Consider the following 20,274-nt stretch of genomic DNA (forward strand, 5'->3'; position numbering starts at 1 on the left):
TTAAATTTGAATATATGGTTGAGTGCAACCTATTTTTTGTTCTGGACTTTTTAGGATGGAAACCAAGAAATCCACATGACGATATTGTCAGTTTATTTTTTTTTAATGTTTATTTATTTAAAATCTTTTTAATGTTAGAGAGTGCATGAGCTTAGAGGGGCAGAGAGAGAGGGAGACACAGAATGTGAAGCAGGCTCCGGGCTCCGAGCTGTCAGCACAGAGCCCGACGCAGGGCTCGAACTCATGAACGTGAGATCATGACCTGAGCCGAAGTCAGACGCTTGACTGACTGAGCCACCTAGGCATCCCTGTCAGTTTCTCATCACACAGTCTTCCTAAAGTTATAAGAAACACAAACACTGACACTTGTGTCATATTAAATGTCATGGTCTGTTTTTACCCAGAATTATTGCTAAAGTGTTGCCTCCACGTACATCACACGCTAGGTGTACATGTTCTTAATTTTTGTGTTGGTACCTTGTCATTTCCACTTTTAAAATCTTAGAAACGGTGACTGCGTAGTCCCTGGACTTGTTGACCCATGGTCTGTCCAGGTGATTTGTCCTGCATCCATGAAATCCAAGGACTAAACGTGGCTTGATTGATGACCCTTACTGGGTGAGAGCAATCCAGTGATCCCTTTTGGGTTTTGTTTTATCTTCCAGAACTGCTACAATGGAAGTTAAAGGAAAAAAAAAAATCACAGGAAAAGATGTGAAGACCTCACAAGACAAAAACAAATTTCATAAAAACAGTGGTAAGATAGTCCTCCCAAACCATGTGGCCGTGTCCCTTGTAACCGGAGGGAGGGGGTGGTGGGATGAGGGGGCCTAGAGCAGATGTGGGTCTGTATTCCCGGGTTAGGATTAGGGGGAAGTACGAGTTCTTGTGTCCGAGTTTGCGAGTTCCCTGTGAAACTAAGACATTTAAGACATTGCCTGGAAAATTGGGGGTGCTCTCTTCACGGAAGACCCCTGATCTCAGCTGCGGATGCTGCTGCCTCATTGTTGTCATTAATTTACCGCAACATTTTATGTTCGTGTTTGAGAAACTGTGCCTGAGCAATGTCTGCTGCTGGTAACCCGGCTGACCTCCGGCTTCCAGATCTCTGGATGTGAAGTCGCTATTACGCCATCAGGTGTCAGTGTTGCAGAAGGGAAAAGTCAGGGACTCTGTCGGTGCCTAACTGATTCATCTCGTTTGTGAGGTACTTAGTTTGCAAGCTTAGTTAGCCAAAGATTTTTATCAAATACCTGTATCATGGGCTTTGAAAAACTTTTTTCAAAGTTAGAAATTTGGAAAAATTAATGTCTTTTAATTCAATGTGATATTTAATAAAATAACGTCCTTAAGTAAAAAAAATAACCTTTAAATTTGATACATCATTTAATACATACTTTCTCCTTTTTTTGAAGTTTATTTATTTCTTTGGGGAGAGGCAGAGAGGGGGGGGGGGTGGTGGGAAGAGAGAGAATCCCAAGCAGGCTCTATGCCCAGTGCAAAGCCCAACATAGGGCTCTGTCTCACCACTGTGAACTCATGATCTGAGCCAAAATCAAGAGTCGGACCCTTCACCAACTGAGGACTGAGCCACCCAGGCACCCGTAACATATATACTTTCTAAATTTTAAGTGTTCATTTTATTAGACCCCCTATTATGTTATTGAACCTCTGAAAATAACGTATGAAGACTTGAATGACAAGGTGTCATTAAAGTAGAATACAGGAGATAGAAATAAAATGTCATATTATCAAATTATATGCTTAAAGCAGAAATACGCGTGACTTACAACAGTGGCTTATCTGTAGAATTAGTGGGTAATTTTTATTATGCATTTCCCTACTTTGTCGATTTTCTTTAGTGAACATGTATTCTAATTTTAGAAATCAGAAAAAGCTTTAAAATTGTGTTTTGATTTTTTTAAAAATTCTATTCTCCATATTTAAGAGTAAGACAAAGTGTGTTTCTCTAAGGAGCGTGTTCTTTTGTGTAACAAACACAGCCCAGTGGATAAAAGAGATCTAGGCTCCAAATCCCTGAACTCTCATAATTATTATTGTCCCTAGATTCTGGTTCGTCAAAGACCTTTCCAAGAAAAGTTGTCAAGGAAGGTGGACCTAAAATCACACCTAAGAACTTCGAGAAATGTGCCACAAAACCCGGGAAAAAAGGTGTAAAGCAGTTCAAAAATAAGCAGCAAGGGGATAAAATACCAAAGAACAAATTCCAGCAGGCAAATAAATTCAACAGGAAGAGAAAATTCCAGGCGGATGGTAAAAGTGATGGTAAGCACTGGTTCCTTGAGCATCGTCTTTGTGGACAGTGTGGACACCATTGTGCCATTGGTAGAGACCTTCCATTCTTGTTCCTTGACAGGCAGCATTTGGGCTGGGGACTAGATGGGGTTAGATAAACACCAGAAAGCACCTTCCCTGGGCACAGTTGTCTTCCGGTGCTTGGGGTGCCTAATCTCCTAGGCTCTTGCTCAGTTATCCTGGCCATGGAGTTCAGCTGAGCTGTGACAGCTTTCTGCAGTAGAACCTCAGTGAAACGTCCCTTTCTGTAGGCCAGATTTTACTGACTGATTGAATGGTTCAACCAAGAAACGTGAGTTTTCTGCGCACCTTGCCAGGAGATGGGGACGAAAAAGTGTAACAACCAGTAAGGGTATAGGCCCCGAATAAGCAACATAGAAGCTTAAAGAACCAGTGTGTTTCAGCTCAGTATCTCCCTTGGCTAAGGATGCCTTGGTCAACAGGAGGCGTGTAGAGCCTGCCCTCTGGGAGCTTGGGCCCGTCTAACAGAGTCCGCCCACCAGGCGGCTTGGATCTGGAGCACGGTTCTGGAGACGGGGCACAGCCATCGTAGTGGACACATGGCAGGTTGAGACTCAGGACCAGCTGCTGACTGATGAAAGCGTTGGCAGGGCTCCTGTGCCCCTTGAAACAAATCGTTCTCTTCGTCGTTATGTTCAAGGGATGGTTCCTCACCCAGAGCTCTGCTGGCTGTTGTTCAGGGCGAACCGCCCCCCCGCCCCCCACCTTCCGCCACTTGTGCGTGGTTTGGTCCTGGCCTCAGACAAGCCGTTCCCGGATGTCATGTGCTGACAGACATGCACCCTTCTCTGCAGCGTCACGAGGATCTCTCCAGTGTCCTCATTGTCCTCAACGTGGCAACTCTAATACGGCTCCTTTGCTGCCAGCTGAGACCACTGCGGGGAGCCTTCTGAGTCTGGTGTCCCAGCCCGGGTCCTGGCTCTGCTCTGTGGAGCACTGCTCACCGGGGGACGGGAGGTGGGGACAGATGTGGAGGACCGCCCACGAGGGGGACGGGGAGGTGGGGACGGAAGAAGGAAGGGAAATCCCATTGTTTCTCATTCGGCTGGCAGGATCCTTTTATGCTCCAGCAAGCCTGTTTTCTCTCCATCCCTGTCTCTTCATCCTTCTCTCCACCCTGTCCGCCCCCCCAGAGTTGCTGTTTCTCGTAGCCTCTCTAGCAGGTGCTAAGTCTGTTTCCCTGCTAGAGTTCTCGCCACCGCATTTTGAACACGTGCCTGCTCACGTGAAGACCTGTGGCCCTGGTTCCTTCTGCTGTGGGAGATCGGCTCCTGACTCTGATTGGGTTTTCTCATGTTTTTATATCGGCAACTGAGGGAGGTTGGGTACTAGAGATCCCGGAAGTTGTGAACATGTGTTGCAACCTAGTGTGGCAGGTGTCAAGGGCGCCCAGAGCTTTGTGGAATTACACGAGCTCCGGAGCAGCCCTTGCCTTCTTCCATACAGTGCACCACGAACAGTGCACCTAGTATGAATGGGAAATGCGCCCGCTCTTTCCTGTCATCTCTGATTACCAGGCAGGGAACAAATAAGTAAACAGTAAAGGAAATAATTAAATACATTGTCGTAAATTGTACGGGCCGTTAAAAATTACTACAAATTACGTTCTTGAGAAATAATTTTGTTTCATGGAAGAATGCTTACAGTATAATAATGTTGAAATGAAGCAGTAAGATCCGGAATTTTTAAAGATGAATATAAAACAGGCATAGGGAAATGGCAAGAAGAAAATAGAAGTTGCCGGTCATTGTGTAGGTTTTGAGGTGATAGGATGTTGTTGCATTTTCTAGGTGTTTTATAATGAGTGCATTTTCCAATCCGAGAAGGGGAGAGGTTTAGAAGTCAGTAATTCTCCAAAGGGTTCTTTGCAGGACACTTGCGTAAATAATACCTGTTTTATTAAATTGTTCTTTGTTAGGCCTTATGGGGTTTTTTGATTCAGTTGATAAGTTCCTTAGATTTTGAAGGAAACAAAATACTCATTGGAAGATACAAGATTTACAGAGCATTACTCTGGAGAAGACTTAGAAATTTTGATTATGCATACGTCTGAGTAAGAGGGAGCAGGGCAGGAAGTTTGAGAGCGGTCTCTCGGGTTCCCACTGGTTCTACCACTTAGGATGTGCCTGACCTTGGACAAGGAACGGAACTATTTAGTGCCTTTGTTCCTCTGATGGGAAAAAGGGCATATTAATAGTGTTCTCCTCACAGCATTGTTGTAAAAGTTCAAAGGTACATAACAACCCTCAGAGTACTGAGAATGTTAATAATTTTTCCCCCCGTTTTAGTTTGGACTGAATTTTGTTTACATTAAGAATTGATTATACCTGAAGTCCAATGATTGTGGTGTTTTAAAGTAGAATTTTTATTTTATAATTGAAAAAGAAGCTTAACCCTTTTCAGTTCCTTTTATAGTCCTTTTGGTTTTGTTTTTTTCTTAATAGGTGTCTTGTTAAGAATCGGTACAAAGCTGGTGACCGAATGGTTGATTGGTTTCAACTAAATTTACAATGTATAAACTGCTCAGAAAGTGAAGGAAAGTATAAGTTTACGGGGAATGACGTTTTTCCCCTTTTAGTTTTTACAAGGAGTGTTGATCCCGATAAGTGATTGCCCTGTGTACCTGACTGATAGTGGTCTGTGGCACTTGGAACTAATGTAATTGAAAATAATTTCTTTACTGACCAGAATCAGCGGCCAAGAAACCGAAGTGGGATGACTTCAAAAAGAAGAAGAAGGAACTGAAACAGAGCAGACAGCTCAGTGATAAAACCAACTATGACATCGTTGTTCGTGCGAAGCAGATTTGGGAGACCTTACGACGGTAGTGCCACCTGACGGCCTCTTCGTTAGTCCCTCTGAGAGGGTGGAGGGTTGTGGGCACCCCTCGTTCATAGCGAGATGTCCTAAGGTAAACTGCGCGGCGCTTGGGATATTCGCGGAGAACCCAGCGCTCCGGGAGAGACCTCGGTATCAGATGTCTGCCCACGGCACACGCGTGTGCGATCCATAGGATGATGTCACATATGTTTATGAAAACGTATGAGAATTAGAATGGGTTGGAAATTTCTTCCTGGGAGAGTTCTGAGAAAATGAAGGACACTTTCCTACCAGCTAGGTTTTGAGATACTTAAGCCTTTGGTCTCTTGGACTTGTTTTATTGTTTTCTTGACATTTGAGGTTTGGGCCATGAAGATGTAAGCTGATGCATAAAATTATACCTTGTGACATGAGTTCTTGTCTTTGAGAAAATCACTTTTCTCCGGTTGCTCTGGAATAGTAATTTTCACCTCGGAGGTCCGCTGCCTCCGGAGAGAAAAATCCCTCTAACTGGGCGGACGTACCCTGGCGTGGTTTTTAGTTTCTTGTGTTGGAAATAACGTCTTTACTTCGGCCGTGATTCCTCCTCCTTTATTCTCGTTTGTAGAAAAGACTGTGACAAAGAAAAGAGAGTCAAGTTGATGGGTGATTTGCAGAAGCTGATTCAAGGGAAGATTAAAACAGTAAGTAGGGCAGGCTGGTAATGGCATTTGTAACAACTGAAACCAGCCCGCTCTCAGTAAAGGCTGGGTGACCGACCGTTCACAATAGGCGCGATACAGTTTTAAATGTATTTGGCCCCAAATTTCAAATACCTTTTATGATACTGAGTGAATAAAACCTTTCGTAGTGAGGGACCTTACTCCTGGGGAGTTAGTAAAATATCAATGATCTTTTAAAAATTCATTTTCAAAAATTTTACTTAAAGTAAATCAACAAGCCTGGCATGGGTCTCGAACTCACAAACCATGAGTTCATGACCTGAGCCGAAACCAAGAGTCAGACACTTAACTGAGCCCCAGGCACCCTGAAAAGTTGTTGTATTTCATGTACCACCTCCACCCGCCTCACAACTACTGGATAAATCAGATCCTCACCGCAGGACTCGATCAGTAACCGTAAATAATCAGTTATGCAAAATGATTCTTTACTGTGCCATGTTATTTGCTTATTTTAATGTTTACTTGAGAGAGAGAGAGAGAAAGAGTGTGAGCAGGGGAGGGGCAGAGAGAGAGGGAGACACTGAATCTGAAGCAGGCTCTAGGCTCTGAGCTGTCAGCGCAGAGCCCGATGCGGGGCTCGAACCCAGGAATCGCAAGATCATGATCTGAGCTGAAGTCAGATGCTTAACCAAGTGAGCCACCTGGGCGCCCCACCAGTCTACTTTAAGAGTGCTTTTTATTTGTTGCTCATTCTGGCTTTAAAATTTTTTAGTTCCGACAAGTCAAAAAATGACTTGCTACTCGTGTAGCAAGGCTTTTAGATCAGTCTTCTATCTATACCTTATGTTGCCAAGGCCAGACATTCTTAGATCACTTACGTAAACAAAAAAAATCAGAGAATAATAAAATTTTTGAATTGGAAAATTTCCTTTAGGCAAAGTAACTTTCAGAGCCATGAGAAATAATAGTATGTATAACCATTAAAGAGGTTTGGTTTGATTTGCTTTGTTTTTAATTATAATGGTAGGAATCTTGCAAGATGGTTAAATCTGTCCCAGTGTTGGACGGTAAGCGGCAGAACCAAGGAATGTCATTTTGTACGATTAAAACGAGCATTTCTACTCCCGAGTAACCTAGGTTTGATTTTGTCCATGAAGACCCTCCCTTGTTCCTGGGAAGGAAAGTAGCAGCAAAACAGAAGTGCTGTGATAGAACTCTTCAGAGAGATCCGTCTAACAGCCCGAACTGTCTTCCCTGCAGATGGCATTTGCTCATGACTCCACTCGTGTGATCCAGTGTTACATTCAGTATGGTAACGAAGAACAGCGAAAACAGGCTTTTGAGGAGCTGCGAGGTAGGTCTCTTCTGTTGAGATTAATCGTGATGCTTACAATAAGTCACTTTTTCTCTTGAGATACCTGGGACTGCCCTGGAAAATCATCCTTGTTGAGGGAAAGCAATGTGTTCTCTGCAGGACCTCTTTTTGTTTCTGTGGGTTCTTTGCGTGGGGCGAGTAAGAGAGTTGTTTGTTCCCAGGATTGTGTGTTTACACAGTTCTCTGATACTGGAGGGCCGACGTGAGCTTATCAGCTCATGATAATGTATTTTGTTTTTCAGATGATTTTGTCCAATTGAGTAAAGCTAAGTATTCCAGAAATATTGTTAAGAAATTTCTCATGTACGGGTGAGTTTTGTTTATAACATATATTGTCATTAGTCTTTTAAAGGCGTGGACAACACTTGGGCACTTGGTCTGGGATCATAATCACCAGCCCGGGGCAGATGCTTGTCGTGTTGCTGGGGAGCATGGTGTGAAAAACAATTATCCAAGTAATGTGAATGATGATACTGCCTTCTCCACTCTTATTTTGACATCCTGGAAGAAGAGAAATTGAATGATTAGCTTAGAATTCATTACCCGTATTTAGAAGGTGCAGGGCTGGGAGGGGAAGGGGAGGAGGCCCGGCGGGGTCAGTAGGTTAGGGAACGTCCGGATGGGAACACTTCCTAAAGTAGCTGGAATTGCGGCTTGCCCTGACTTCTCTGTTTGAGCACCACGTGCCCAGATGTGCTAACCATAGAAAAGTTCAGTTGACAGAATTTTCAAAAAATGTGTTTCTGCCTATAATTATCAGCTGCTTGATCATGTTAGAATGTAACGTAAATACTTACAATGACGTCCTTTTTTTTTTTTTTTGAGTTTGTTTATTTTGAGAGAGACAGAGACAGCACAAGTGGGGAGGGGCAGAGAGAGGGAGAGAGAGAATCCCAAGCAGGCTCCATAGCATCGGCACGGAGCCCTGTGTGGGGCTTGAACCCATGAAGCTTCGAGATCATGACCTGAGCTAAAATTAAGAGTCAGACGCTTAACTGACTGAGCCACCCAGGCACCCTGAAGTCCTGTTTCAATTAGACGATCCTGTTTCCTGGCCTCTTGGTCTTTCACCTTCCCTTTCTCTCCGTCTCCCCTACTTTTTCATGCCAGACAGTTTAATACGGGCTCCTGGCGCTAGGAACCCAGTGCTGGCCACAGTTCTCTGTGCATTTAAGTCATTCACCTCTTACCTCGACCATGTTCTGTCTGTGACGTGACCAAAGAAGCTGAGTCACAGAATTCAAGTAACTTGCTCAGGATCTTTCAGCTGCTTGGCAAAGTCAGGTCTCAGCGGCCAGGAGCAAGTTGGCTCCTGAGCAGGCTGGGAGCTGGGGAGTAATGGCGGGTGGGTGAGGCAGCTCCTGAGCGAGCTGGGAGCTGGGCGGGGGGGGGGTGGGGGGGAAGGACAAGGCCAATAAGGGATAATGGGGGGGGGGGAGGCGGGTGGCTCTCCTGCCCCAGGTGGGCCGCCCCGCGTTCTAATGGGCCGGTTTCAGGAGAAGTTGGGTTTTGTGGCTGCCCCACTTCCTCCTCCTGTCGCTGATGTTCTCCCGCCATCCCCGGCTTTAGGAGTAAGCCGCAGATTGCAGAGATCATGAGAAGTTTCAAAGGGCACGTGAGGAAGATGCTGCGGCACGCAGAGGCGTCCTCCATCGTGGAGTACGCGTACAATGACAGGGCCGTCTTGGAGCAGAGGAACATGCTGACGGAGGAGCTCTATGGGAACACGTTTCAGCTCTACAAGGTGACCTTCCAGAACATTCTCACTGGCGCTTTTACTTTTTCCGTGTGCCGTTCCTGACCTTCCAGTGCCCTGGTCTCAGAATGTTCTATTTTTGCTTTGTCTGGTCCATTAAGAGATTCTCCTACTCTTCGTTCTCTTGGATTATTTTGTCTCTGGTGTGATGAGCAAATGATCAGACTTCCATTTCCCTTTCTTCCGGGGCACGATGTCTGAATCCCCTTTAAATTAGACTGCACTGTTCCTCTCTCCCGAGTTCCCTGCGTAATGCTTCAGGACATCCGTTTCTGCTGGACTGAGGTAGAGGTCTCTTCATAGTTAGCAGAGCTTTGTAACCACCCCCTAACCAGCTTGGGCTCACGTGTATCGGGCTCCCTGTAGCTGCCTTCTGTGTTTCTTCCTGTGTGTGGACTGTCCTTCTCTAGGTGGAATCCAGGGAGGAAAGGGAGTAGAGAGAACCAGCCTTGGGCACGGTACAGGGTTGAATCCGTTAGAGGCCAATAAGGGGACTAGGACGATGAAAGGGTCTATTTCAGACCTTGGGACCTAAATGTACCCATCTCTCTCCAGAGATTGCTTCCCCCAGTCAGGTCCAGCTCCTAGCTCGTTTCTTTTGTAACTGTCACTCTGGAAATATCCATGGTGGCAAGGATTTGTGAGCTGACTACCTGATCTTACGATGAAGTACGTGCCAGGTAAGGTGCCTGTTGACTGGCTGAGTTGGACGGTTGTTTAAATACGTTGATGGGTGTATAGAGTGGGAACCAGAAAATCAGGTTACTCTGTGAGGGTATCTACAGCCGGGCGTTCGTTATGTGAATGTGGGAAATCGGAAATTTATATTGAGTTTACTTAAAATAACTATAATTGATTTGTCTCTGCTGTGATGTTGAAGAAACTCGATTAAATTTAAAGGAGTTTGATTTTTTTTTTTTTTTTTTTCTCATTGCAGTCTACGGATCACCCAACTCTGGACAAAGTATTAGAGGTACAGCCCGAAAAGCTAGAGCTTATCATGGATGAAATGAAGCAGATTCTAACTCCAATGGCCCAAAAGTAAGAAAGCTATTTTTGTCTTTTCTTAACAGATGGCATTCGAAGGAAGAAATTGTTCTATAACCCTTGCAGAGGAAAGGTAGATAGTGACCCAAATAGATTCAATTATTTGAATTGGATCATAAAACTTAGATGCTCAGGCATATGGCCTCCCTGGAGTTTGTACCATAGTGGAGTGGTTAAGGGGTATCCTTTGCGACCCAAACTGCCTGGTTGTGAATCCTGGTGCCCCCCTCAATTATTAGCTGTGACGTTGAATAACTTAACCTCTGTGTGCCTCAGTTTCCACATCTACAAGATTTGGGATAATAGTAGTACACGTTCCGAGGAGGATTATGAAGATTAAATGGGTTAATATTTCCAAAACACTCAGAAGCAGTGCTTTGCCCATAAAGGCCACATGTGTTTGCCAGCTGCGTAGATACTTCTTATCAGCTCCAGGTCTTTGGTGCCTTGACCGTGAGCCTCCACCGTACGTCTGAATTCAGCACGTGTCGCGCTAAGAAGCTTAGATCGATTCGGTGTTGTTGAGGTCACTGATACTGTTTCCTTCTATTCATGTTTTAATTGTGCTAGGATTATTTTATGAAACTAAGCGTTGTGAAGGGTGGTTGACAGAAAACAGCTATAAAAAAATAGATGCACATAGGGATTCCTAATCACAAGTCCATTGTTGGGTAAGAAAATGTAGATGTCCTTATTGAAGATGGGAGAAAGTTATTTGGAATGATGATTTCTTCTAGAGATACTGGACATTTGTGCTCTGGTTTTGGTTCTAGTGGACGACACTAAAAAATTTTTATCATCTAAAAGTTTGTTGTTGTTGTTGTTGTCGTTTTTAATTCTTAGTGTATTACTGAAAAGATGCACTCTGTCTTGTGACAGACAACATTTTCTAAAACCATTTTACTTACTTTGAGTATTTTAGGACGACTGAGGTTATCTGTGTCCCTATTATTGTAGTGCCAGATCTGACATATTCTCTTCTCCTTGTCTGTCTTTCAGGGAAGCTGTGATTAAGCACTCATTGGTGCATAAAGTATTCTTGGACTTCTTTACCTACGCACCTGCCAAGCTAAGATCAGTAAGTTCTTGCCTTTAGTTTTTAAACCAAACATAGAGGAAGAGCCACATTAAAATGTAAAACACTGCTTTGATGGACATTGTCTTTTGGAAATTTTAAAGAGTTGTTTCCTTATTTAGAGAAGATAAAGCACTAAACTCCCTTTGAACGAGTCTACCAATTCTCTGTAGATATTTGCCAGAAGACTGTGGAATTGACTGTAGTTTTATGAATTTTGTTGGGTTTTTATATTTTAATTATAAGCCAGATACTTTAATTATAAGCCAGTCCTCCAGCTAACCACACTGAAAATTAACGGATAGATACTTGGCATTCAAGTAGTTTGAAATTCACCCGTGCTGATACAAAATTCACGTCGACGTGAAAAGGTTAGGGGAGGACACTCATGTAAAACTAAATGGACCATGAGAGACTGGACCTCATATGATAGAAGGTAAGGAACAGAGCGGGAAGGTAATTTGTACTGCCCTTCAGGTCAGTGATGGGAATACAAATGAGAATTCATCATTTACTCCCCTGAACTTTGCTTGCCTCATCAAACCGTGACCACATTGCCCATTCGTCCTCATTTTATTAGTAAGGGGTAACTAAAATAATAACCCTGACTGCTTTTTAACAAATACGCCAGATTAAACATTCATAGGAATTTTGACCCTCTCACAAGTTGGCATAGAGAAGAGAATTTTCCAAGAGTAAGCTGCTCACCTCAGCTTGTGGTTCAACGACTGTAGCAGGTGCTGCTTCACTTTTGGGGATTTCTCTCTTTTCTGCAGGGCACAGTATCTCACAGTCCTGGATATTTTAAGGCGGAACAGTACTTTGAGATACGAGAATATGAGCACTGGAATATAGTCAGTGGTGGAAAATCTTTGTCATTATTATTTATTTTTTAGTGTTGAATGTATTAATCACAGAACATCATTGGGAACTTGGTGTGAATGTACAGTAATGGGACAAATCTTCCCTGGCCCTGGGGGCATTAACTCTCCAACTGGATAGCTTTGAATAGATTCATAAGTTTAGATATGTAAGCTGAGCGCTGTATTTCTGGGACCCATCCTGGGATAAGATTACAAAATCGTTACAGATGAAATCACGTATTTCTTTTCTTCTTCTTTTTTTTTTTTTTTTTTAAATTTTTTTTTCAACATTTATTTATTTTTGGGACAGAGAGAGACAGAGCATGAACGGGCGAGGGGCAGAGAGAGAGGGAGACACAGAATCGGAAACAGGCTCCAGGCTCCGAGCCAACAGCCCAGAGCCCGACGCGGGGCTCGAACTCACGGACCGCGAGATCGTGACCTGGCTGAAGTCGGACGCTTAACCGACTGCGCCACCCAGGCGCCCCACGTATTTCTTATTGAAGAAAATAGTCTCTTTCCTGGTCGGAGACTTTGTATATGTTTTATTTATTTAATATAAATTTTTAAGTCGGGAACAGACTAACGTGAGGCCTAGCAGAACTGTCAGAACTCATTTACCTCTATGTGCTAGGCTTCCCAGATACAATTAAGAAATTAGGTACATTGACCATGCAGAAAGATTAAAAATCCGCTAAATTACCTTGTAAAGCATTAATAATTGGGATTTTACTAAAGGGGTCATTGATAAATGAGGACCTAGTCTAACAGACTCATTATTCTTAGGGAAATATCAGTTGAGTGTTTTTACGGTGAATGACGAAAATGATTTCTAGAAGTAATCCAGTGACAGACTGAAAAAGAGAAACTTTTTCAGCCCAAATTAGTGTTTTGTTTTCTGCGCATTACACACACGACCGTTTTAGGGAATAATATTGTATCTTTTTTATCTGGCTTTACTATTAAAAACTCCCTCCTTCTACAGCCACTTCGTACCTTTATTTTTCTTGAAAAATCTTTTAGAATATACAACACACATACATACTTTTCTGAATAGATATTGGTAAAACTCCTCGGGTATTTTAATAGAAATCGCGTACCACCGGTATTCACTGCCCTCGATGGCGAAAAAGAGGTGTAGGAAAAGGTTGTGTTTTCTGCACGCGTCTCTATACGATTAAAAATGAAATTGTTCTCCACCTCTACTCTCTGTGATTCTCTGTGTATAACTGGTTCTCAGTAGAAGATTTTAAAAAGGCAGGAGGAAAGGACAAAATAAAGCCGTGGTGGCGTTTGTTCCCCAGGAAGTGATCGAAGCCATCCGCGAGGCAGTAATATACCTGGCACACACACACGATGGCGCCAGAGTGGCCATGCACTGCCTGTGGCACGGCACGCCCAAGGTGAGTGTGTCGCTCACGGCTTGAACCGCCTTCCCCTCCACTTTCCCGCTCCTTTGGTCTTTGCCCTGATGTGTATCAACATTATCTTTGCAAAGTTGAGCCTCAGGGCCTCCCAGGAATTGGATTTTCTTAGGGCCTAGTGTTTCTCTGTTGGAGTTTTCATTAAAGTACAAAAAGCTTGAGTTGTCTTTATTTGGGAAGGGACCTGTCAAGCAAGTAGAAACAATATGTATATCAGGCTTACCCGTGTAGAAGTTTTGGTACCTGTCAGGTTCTTTGATTCCTCATTCAGTGATCTTAGTGGGGGAGGGAGAGGCGGGAGGAGATGACGAACACGCGAGATGATGCTCTCGTGGGTGTTCAGTACTTTGAGGGATGAGGTAAAGATCCGTGTTAGTTGCAGGAGTTCAACACGAAATGATCCACATTTCCTTGATCAGTATAATTTTGTCTTGTAAAAGTGTTGTGCTTTGCCCACTTTTTAAATGAATACCACTTGAGTTTCTGGTGAACCAATAAGTATTGAATACCGTCTGTATGCTGCACCCTTACGCATTTCCAGTCAGTTCACACGCTGAAAGAGATCTCTCCGTTCTCCCTGTAAAAGAAGGTATTTCCACTGGGTTTGCCTCACAGCTAATAACTTTAGGGTTCCGTACTTAGGTCACGATGGATTGTCACATACAGGTCTAATAGGATTGGAATAGCTCTGGAAGGACTTAAAGTATATTGCCGTTTTTTTGGTTCTGGCCATGTACCTGTTTTCACTCATGAGAAAAGTGTGTCAGACTGGTGGAAATTTAGCATTCTAGACATTTTTGGCCATGTAGTTTTTAATCCATAACTACAAGAAATTAACTTTTCTCTTTTAAGGACAGGAAAGTGATTGTGAAAACAATGAAGACTTACGTTGAAAAGGTGGCTAATGTAAGTATAAGAAAAGTACAATTTCTGTTATTTTTTGTTTGCTTTTTGTCTTTTTGTTATTTTTAATGAAATGAAATCACGTCTGTTGTAGAAAATTTGAAAACTTCAGAAAGTTGCCAACAAGAAAATTATTCATTATTTTAGTACAATCTCTTTCTGTGCATCTGCCTTTTTATGGCATTAAGTTTATACTAAATGAGATTTCTCCTTTTTGCATTTAATTTCATACTGTGACAACTTTCCATTTTTATTAGGTATTTTTGAAGACCTGATATTTAACTTCTTTAATGAATCCGTCCATTTATGTTATTAAACGCAGAAATTACTGTCTAGAATAAATTTGTAAAGTCAGCAGAGAAAATTCCAGTTGTTAAGTTTTGTAGTTCTTTGGAACCCTTTGGAGATGCTATAAAAGCTCTCCTCATGAAATCATAGAGGGTATGAAAAGTTTTTTCCAGAGAGATTAATCGCCTCGAACGATAGTATTTCCATGTATTTACTTACTAGTTTTCCATAGTATTTCTAGAATATACATAGTAGCAAACATATGTTAAAGCTTCTGATTTACTGGGGAACTAAAATTGGCCACAACAACTGTATCCTATGAAAAATGCAAAGAGAACTCCTAGCAGCTGGTAGCCACTTTGGACACCGATAAATTGGCACTCTGTGCCTATGGACGTTTGCAGCTGGAGACCGGGGAGGGAGTATAAGGCCATGTAAGGCAGGTAACTTTTCTGTAACAAAATGAAAGAAAAGATTCTCTAGTGAGTTGTTTCCAACATATGAGATTTTACTCTTTGTTTTTCATCGTGAAGTAAATCTTCTAACATTTTAATTTGAATATTTTAAATTAGAAATGAGTAAAAACCGAATGTTAGTAGAAAATTCTGAAAGGTATTAATAGTAAAAAACATTTCTTTCTTTCTTTCTTTCTTTCTTTCTCTCTTTTTGAGAGAGAGAGTGAGGGGAGGGAGGGACAGAGAGAGAATCCTAAGCAGGCTCTGTCCTGTCAGTGTAGAACCCGATGCAGGGCTCGAACCCACAGACCATGAGTTCATGACCTGAGCTGAAATCTAGAGTCTAATGCTTAACCGGCTGAGCCACCCAGGTAGCCCCAAAAGTAAAACACATTCTTAAATAATAAAATTAGATTTGTTTTAATTTTACAGTTGTATAAACAGTTTGGGGGTTTTTGTTTTTGTTTTGTTTTGGAGAACCTGATGCCAGCAAGGCGTTGTGATGGTAACAAGAAATGGACAGCGCAGTGCCTTTTTTATCCCACGGAGTTGCTTCTAAAGAGAGGAGATAAACTAGTAACTGCCCATGGATTTAATTTATGGTTATTTAGACATGTTTAATTTTCCACGTATTGGGGATTCTTAACATACTCTCTTATTTCAGTCCTTTTACACGTATAAAGACTTACCATCTTGTGGCCTGGCCTGTGGTCTGTCACAGGATCTTGAGGAGAGTTTGTTTTGTGGAATTGGTGCGTGTGGTATTCCATAAACGTCAGATCAGGGTGGTTGACAGCGTTGTTCATCTCATCAGCGTTTTTACTGATCTGTTTCTCCTTGGCTGCTTCCATCAGGTGCTGAGAAAAGTGTATTAAAAATCTCCAGCTGTAATTGTAGAGGTGTCTTTTTGTCACTGATGTTCTGTTCCAGTTTCTTTTGTATTCACCCAGAGATCCTGTGTATGTGGGCATGCTTCTGTGTGTGGGACTTAAAAAATCAGAGACTGGTGGTTGTGTGCTGTGTACACATTGTTATGCTTTGTTTGCTTCTCTTAATTCACCTCAGGGTCCTTTTATTTCTACACACACACACACACACACACACACACACACACACACTTTGTACCTCCCTCGTTCTTTTTAATGACCGGATAGTGTTTCATTATAGGACTTCCATAACTCAGTTAACCAGGCCCGACTGTGGGATACTTGGGTAGTTTCTAGTTTTTTGTTATTTCTAGTAGTGCTAAAGAACATGCCCTTTGTGCCTTTGCGGAAGATAAATGCTTGGAGATAGAATTGCTAGATCTGAAAGTATGTGCATTTAAAGTTTTTATGAATGTTGTCACTTGGCTTTTCAAAGAAGTCAAATGACTGTACATTCTCATCAGTGACGAGCACGCCTGTTTTTCTCAAACCTTTGTCAAGTTAGTATATTAGCAAGAGTTTTCACTTTTGCCTATATGATAGGTGGAAAATGGTATTTCGTTGTTTTAATTATTGTCCTTAATAAGTATTAATTAAGCTGGCTATGCTTAAAGCCAGCTGTCCCATGTTTTCTGTGAACTATGTTCTTTGCCCATTTTTAGTAGGGTTGGTCTTTATGGTAACGATGTTAGACTTTGTCAGTTTTCTCCAGTTTTTTCTTTTTTAATGTTTAGTTATTTTGAGAAAGAGTGTGTGTGTGAGCAAGGGAGAGGGGTAGAAAGAGAGGGAGAGAGAATCTTAATCAGGCTTCACGCTCAGCATGGAGCCCTAAATGGGGCTCGATCTCATGCCTGTGAGATCGTGACCCTGAGCTAAAATTAAGAGTCAGAAGCTTAACCCACTGGGTCACCCAGGCGTCCCTCTCTGGTTAGTTTCTAACTGAAACATTATTACCTGCCATGTTCTTTATACGTGGCTCTGAATGAGTACTTTCAGAAGTCACATACCCTCTCCAAGTAAAAATGATTGATATCATTACCTAGGATACAAAAAGAATATGCCACAAGCTGTGAAAACGCTTTTTTTCATAAAGTAGAAGTTCTTAAACTTTGGAACAGTGTCAGCATCGCGGAAGTAATTCTCTTATTTCAAGAGGTGACCTTTAAGTCACCACGGACATGTTTTGATCTTGTGCTGCTATATTAAAAGCAGTTATTTTTACCTAATTCTCGTATTCATTATATAAATATATTTTTTTAGTTTACTTTTTTAGTGTTTCTATTCTAATCAAACAGGATTATTTTAAAGAAATTAGACAATAGGGGCACCGCCGTGGCTCAGTGGGTTGAGCATCGGACTTCGGCTCAGGTCATGATCTCGCAGTTTGTGAGTTCGAGCCCTGTGTCGGGCTCTGTGCTGACAGCTCAGAGCCTGGAGCCCGCTTTGGATTCTGTGTCTCCCTCTCCTCATGCTCTGTCTCTCTGTCTCAAAAATAAATAAACGTTAAAAAAAAAAAAGAAAGAAATTAGACAATATACAAAAGAAAATGAAACTATTACAGTGTCCTTCATTCCAGGATTTTCTGTGTACACATGTGTATTTTGTATCTTATATGTGATTATATCTGAGTTTATATACTTTCTTTTTCATGATTGAAATTATATATACGTAGTTCTACATTCTTGGGGTTTTTTCCCACTTCCACTTGAACTTTTTGAGTTTAATTTCAAGTAGTAATTTATTAACAGGATACTTATTTTTGAGAGGTGTTACATCCTGGTTAAAAAACAAGTGAGTCTCGCCTATTTGATACTGAAGAATGTGCTTTTGCTTTTCTTTGTTTCTTGTAATCAACCTAGAATATCATTAACTAGGTCCTGATAAGAGGGGAAGTTCCTTTGAATGGCTTTTATCTGTCTTGTTTCTATCACTTTAGATAGTCGTTGGGTTGATAATCTTAAAGGGGAGAGGCTGTACAGGTTTCTAACCTTTCCTGGCTTCCGTTTCTTACAGGGCCAGTACTCCCATTTGGTCTTATTGGCGGCATTTGATTGTATTGATGATACTAAGCTTGTGAAGCAGATAATCATATCAGTAAGTAATTAATTTTGATGGTCTTGGATAGAACTTAAATTTGTGACTGTGTCAGTTTGACTTCATACCTATAAGTGTAAAGACCTGGAAGTGTGCTTTCTGCCAGTATTTTGTTAGTTTTATTTATTAATTTGTTTGTTTAGTATTTCATTTGTTTTTGTTTTTCTGATTTTAATAAGATATAGTTGACGTATAACATTATGTAAATTTAAGGAATACATTGTGTTGATTTGAGATACTCATTTATTGCAAAATGATTACCACCAAGTTTTTATTTATTATTTTAGTTGACTCAGTTAAGTCTGTTTTGGACACTTGCTTCTTTCCTGTATAAAACAACAATACTGTAACTTGATATTAATAATATTATTTTAAATTTGCACAAGACTGGTTAAATTAGGATAACATGGCTGTCAGACCACAGGACATGCTAAATGAAAAATTAGCAACGCAGTGCTCGGGTTTGCTCAGAAATGCATTGCCATAGTAATTCTGCAGTTAGTCAGGAACCCACAGGGAGCGGATGCCCATGACCTTTCTCTCCTTCCTTTGGAGAAACGACCTGTGCACAATTACCCAACTTATCAGTGCCCCTTCCTGGATGGAGCTGATAAAACTCCCTCGATTGCGATACTCCTTAGAGCTTCCGTGAAAGCTTTGTCGGAGTCCTATTAAAAATTCTCAGAAAATTCCTTTTCATTTCAGCAGTTCCTGGTAGCCTGGTCCAGCAACCATCAAGTGGTAATAAAGAAATGCAGTTCATTTAACCCTAAGTTTGCCTTCAGGAAAACTAAGTCGTCCTTTTGGCATTCTGCGATGCCTGCCTCTTTTTCTGACTTCGGACTATGTGATCCTTTCTTCCCTTCCCTTCCTTTCTTTCTAGTGCATAAACGGTGTGGGGTACATGACAGAGGTCACGGGGGTAGGGATGAGCAGTTGCAACATTGGTAGCAGTGACCAAAATTAGAAGCCTCTTAAAACAGTATGATCTGTATAGACTTGGATTACACGAACCTTTGTTTCATACATACAGGTGGGGCCCTTCGGCCAATCTTAGTGACAAAAGCAGCTTCTCCCTTGTGGATGTTCAGAAAGAGACTTTACCTGTTGGCATGCGGTGGTGCTGTGGCCTCTCTGTACAGCCGGTCTGGACCGGTAGAGCTGGTGTAGTAGAAAAAAGGGACCAGCTGGTCCAGGGGTAGATGCCAGCTGTCGGTCCCAGTGTGTGTGAATTTCTCATGCCCTCGCTGTCATGTTGCGACTTTCCCCTTGACTGTTTTAAGATTGCGATGACTTTCTTTGGGGTAGGATTGTGGGAAGAAACAAGTTGGCAAGACTTTCATGTCACAAACTGAGTATTTTGGCATGTTCCTTGTGACTTTATTACCCTTTTGACTCCAATCAATAATGATTGTTTTTCATTCCGGTGACAGAGATGTGAGGCCATAAATTGGCAAAATGAATAAAGTTGTTTCACGAAAATGGAAACAGGCTGGGCTATTGAAAGTTCGCTTTTGTTTTAATATTTTCACAACAACTGCAATTTGCATAAGTGTTCCAAATGGATTTCAAGAGAGGCCAGACTCCCTTCAGGATTTGCCTCCGTTGTCTGCTAGATTAATTTTTGCCCAAGCATTCATCCCACTTAGAAGTTGCTTGTGAAACAGTGTTGATTCCTTGTGCTTACCGGTTTGATTCCCATAACTACTTAAGCTACATTCCTGATGACTTGCTCATACTTGGGACAGCTTTCCCTGAGAGTGGCCTCATGTGCCGAACTCTTGCTTCTAACTGACGAAACTGTGTATCCTTACGCTCTGTTATAGCTAGCGACGGAACTCGGGAATGCCGATACCACCACGAAACCTGGTGTGGCGTTCAGTGCTTTTCACAAATACCCAAGAAAGCGTAGTGTGGCCACTAAGCATTCTTCTGTTCAGGGGTAACCAGACTTCCTGAAACGTCAGGTTGAAACCACAGCCCGGTCATCTGAGCCTTCCTCTTTCTCCACCTGCTTTACTTTCCAAAATAAACATGCTTCTAAAATTGATCCGTTTTTAACCTGGAATCGTGGGTGTGGTGCGGCTGCTCTGACGGCACGTTCCTCTGAAAAGGACGTAGGCAAACCGGCCAGTTGCTGTTTGAAAGTGAAGAATATTGATGCATACTTTAAAATATATTATCTTCTAAATGTACACAAAGGTACAAAGGATGATGCAGCAGACACCCAGCCTCCCAGCATCTGACCA

The 20,274-nt window shown here is 42.1% G+C and overlaps 1 protein-coding gene across 1 annotated transcript in view; it reads left to right on the forward strand.

The window, feature by feature from the left end:
• The first annotated feature begins 332 nt into the window (after window positions 1-332).
• The window catches only part of PUM3 (pumilio RNA binding family member 3), a 38,396-nt gene continuing 18,454 nt past the window's right edge, over window positions 333-20,274 (forward strand). The window contains exons 1-12 of the mRNA XM_030293398.1: window positions 333-757; window positions 2,068-2,286; window positions 5,026-5,161; window positions 5,765-5,840; window positions 7,080-7,173; window positions 7,437-7,503; window positions 8,764-8,938; window positions 9,888-9,991; window positions 10,997-11,075; window positions 13,240-13,338; window positions 14,212-14,265; window positions 17,945-18,025. Of these exons, the coding sequence (XP_030149258.1) occupies window positions 676-757; window positions 2,068-2,286; window positions 5,026-5,161; window positions 5,765-5,840; window positions 7,080-7,173; window positions 7,437-7,503; window positions 8,764-8,938; window positions 9,888-9,991; window positions 10,997-11,075; window positions 13,240-13,338; window positions 14,212-14,265; window positions 17,945-18,025 (1,266 nt within the window). The 5' untranslated portion in view covers window positions 333-675. The remainder of the gene's footprint in view (window positions 758-2,067; window positions 2,287-5,025; window positions 5,162-5,764; window positions 5,841-7,079; window positions 7,174-7,436; window positions 7,504-8,763; window positions 8,939-9,887; window positions 9,992-10,996; window positions 11,076-13,239; window positions 13,339-14,211; window positions 14,266-17,944; window positions 18,026-20,274) is intronic.

Source organism: Lynx canadensis, chromosome D4 (genome assembly GCF_007474595.2).
Source record: "Lynx canadensis isolate LIC74 chromosome D4, mLynCan4.pri.v2, whole genome shotgun sequence".
NCBI classification, from domain to species: domain Eukaryota; kingdom Metazoa; phylum Chordata; class Mammalia; order Carnivora; family Felidae; genus Lynx; species Lynx canadensis.